Source organism: Brachypodium distachyon, chromosome 5 (assembly GCF_000005505.3).
Source record: "Brachypodium distachyon strain Bd21 chromosome 5, Brachypodium_distachyon_v3.0, whole genome shotgun sequence".
NCBI classification, from domain to species: Eukaryota; Viridiplantae; Streptophyta; class Magnoliopsida; order Poales; family Poaceae; genus Brachypodium; species Brachypodium distachyon.
The window spans coordinates 26,355,040-26,357,866 of NC_016135.3; the positions used below are offsets into that span (position 1 = coordinate 26,355,040).

A 2,827-nucleotide genomic window follows, 5' to 3' on the forward strand; every position below is an offset into this window, starting at 1 on the left:
AGGAGATCTATCAAGCAAGATATGGGTGGCGTCCAACTGTGAAGAGAGTCGTGGCGTCACGAGAAAGTGCTGGGTGTTCTGAAGTTTCAATAGACCAAAGTAGTCCTGTAATGAGCTAGTTTCCTATGCTAGCTGGATGCTTCTTAAGTCTTTTGTTATTCTGTGTTTGTTGGAACCTCTATGTCACAACACTCTGGTTTCCTTAATGAAGTCGGAGGCAAGGCTTCTTTTATTCTAAGAAAAAGGTGGTAAGGAAGCTCTACTTGAGAAAGATCGAAATTGATAAACAAGAAACCATTAAAAGATCAAAGTGATAAGAGAGGTGGAACAAGTTTGGAAAAGTTTTATCATAGACAAGAAAGGGGAATAGAAAAAATTTCAATACATGGGAAAACGATCTTAAATTTGATCAGATTTTGATAACGTCACATGGAGCGTGTAAATCAGATCTTAACACACTAGACCCGCCTTGTCAGACTTAGAAAAAACCAAAAGCATTCTCCCCACCCACCCGACGACCCGAGCGGAGCCGCAAAATAAAACGAAACAACGTAATTTCAAACCCCGAGACCCTCCCTGGATCAAACGCTAGGGTTTCCCCCATCCCCTGCTCCTCCCCTCTCCACCCCCATGGCCGACGCCGCCGCCGCCGCCACCGAGGCCGCCGCCATCGCCCGGCGCCTCGCCTCCTGCAACACCTCCGCCCGCGTACGCGCCGTACGGTACCTCCTCTCCGACTTCCTGCCCGCCTCCGCGGCGCACCTCTCCCCCACCGACCTCCTCAAGCTCTGGAAGGGGCTCTTCTTCTGCTTCTGGCACTCGGACAAGCCGCTGTACCAGTCCTCCCTCGCCTCCAGCCTCGCCGGCGCCGTCTCCTCCGCGCCCTCTCCCGCCGCCGCCGCGGCCTTCCTCTCCGCCTACCTCGCCACCATCCGCCGCGAGTGGCCCCACATCGACGTCCACCGCCTCGACAAGTTCTACCTCCTCAACCGCCGGTTCATCAACCACGCCTTCCTCTTCCTCAGAGCCCACGCCTTCGCGCCCGACGTCACCTCACAGATCATATCAGTTGTGTCGGAGAAGGCCCTCCTGCCGGAAGCTGACACCCCCTCCGCCGGCACCTCCCGAGGACTTGGGTACCATGTCGCCGATGCATTTGTTGACGAGCTATTGCCTGTGCTCCCCGTTAGCTTGCAGTCGATGGAGTTACTGTTGGCTCCTTTCTTCACTGTGTTGGAGAAGTCGACCGATAGGGTGTTGGTGAATAAGGTTAGGTCCAACCTGTTCGAGAGGTTCCTGGAGAGCGGGAATCAGTTGCTGGAGATGATGAAGAAAGGGGTTGAAGTGGAGAATGGGAGTGCGGAGGAGAAGCTTGGGAAGGTCGGGCTGTTGTTCGGATTCAGCAAGAGGTTCTTGGATATTGGGGCTAATGTTGAGACTGTGCTGGCGAACCGGAAGGTGGTGTTTGCTTTGAGGGATGCGTTTGTTAAGCTCGAGAAGGGACTGGAGCTGTCTGAGATTAAAATTGATGTGCCAGTGTTTGAGTGTACAGAGGTGTCATCGGTGGAGAATGGCATGGATTTAGATGAGGCAAAGGTGGAAAAGAAGAAGAAGAAAAAGGCAAAGAAGGCGCCGTTAATTGAAGCTGGCGAGGAGGATGGTAAGGCTTTGAAGAAAGAGAAGAAGGTGAAGAAAGACAAGAACAAGAAGGAGAAAAAAGAAAAGAAGAAGAAGAACAAGGTGAAGGTCATTGATGGAGGGGATATCCCTGGTCTGAGTGCCGATGACCCTGCAGGGGACCAGCAGATGGATAATGACACTGATGCCATTACGTTTGATGAGGTGTCAATGTCCAATCTCCAGAAGCAATTTGAGAAGGCTGCAGCTGAAGCCGGGATGCCCAATGGAGGCAGCAGCTCAAGTGCTTCGCCCGTGACACCAAAAACCGGAAAAGGGGCTAAGAAGAGGAAACGGTCAAAATCTGTCGATAGGTTATCAGAAGCTTCTGATGGAGATGTTGGTAGCGGAGGTAATGTTCTCACACAGGATGGAGATAAGAGCGGTAAGAAAGTGAGATTCTCTATGAAGAGCAACCTAGTTTGGAAGCCTCACAGTCCTTTACCACCACAGTGCTTGAGGTTGCCACCATCTGCTACTCCAAGGGGGAGTGCACTGAAAAGGGGAGTTCAGCCTGGGCCTATTAGAGAAAGCTCCACGCCAGTGAAGAAGACTAAGCCAAAAGCAAAGTCTGCAAAGAAGATGTTGAAGAAGAACCCTACCTCAGCTGTTAAGCGCTTGCGGAAGTTGCAAAGCTTCTCTGCATAAACTCCTGAGTGTATGATGTCATGTCGGTCCCATTGTGCCTTCTAAATTGTGTTTTATCATTACTTAATTCTTCTTCTTTAGGTAGTCTTATACACTGTTTTCCTTGCTACCTTCATTTTTTATGGATTGCTTAACAATGTCTCCTCATAGTGCATTCATGATAATCATGTGATGATCATTGTTTGGTAGTAACAGTACCTTTTTATCCCTCTATATTGTTTGAGGCTCTGAATCTCTGATGAATCCCTTCTGGTTCCAACTTCATTTCTTCTTGCCATTACGCCTTTGTGTTCGTACAGTTGGTTTATTTTGGATTGCTTCCTCCAAACCGCATATTCAATATTGTTTGTGATGAAGATATGTTGATTGTTCTATGTGGTGTGACTAACCTTTTGACATTACAATAATTGGTAATGCTTCTGTTACAAATGAATAGTATGCATGAGATGGCCCTTGAAATATTCTGCTTTGGCCATGCCCCCTGTTTGCCATGTTATTCTGC

General features: G+C 49.1%; 1 protein-coding gene across 1 annotated transcript; it reads left to right on the forward strand.

Moving 5' to 3' along the window:
* Positions 1 to 561: 561 nt before the first annotated feature.
* LOC100843321 (ribosomal RNA processing protein 1 homolog) lies at positions 562 to 2,568 on the forward strand. Its single transcript, XM_003580673.4, has one exon. The coding sequence runs from the start codon at positions 631 to 633 to the stop codon at positions 2,323 to 2,325; it is 1,695 nt and encodes a 564-aa protein (XP_003580721.1). The 5' UTR covers positions 562 to 630; the 3' UTR covers positions 2,326 to 2,568.
* The last annotated feature ends 259 nt before the right edge of the window (positions 2,569 to 2,827 follow it).

What these genes read in the sequence shown, in the direction of transcription:
- LOC100843321 (XM_003580673.4), top strand. Translation starts at nt 631, where the DNA reads ATGGCCGACGCCGCCGCCGCCGCCACCGAGGCCGCCGCCATCGCCCGG.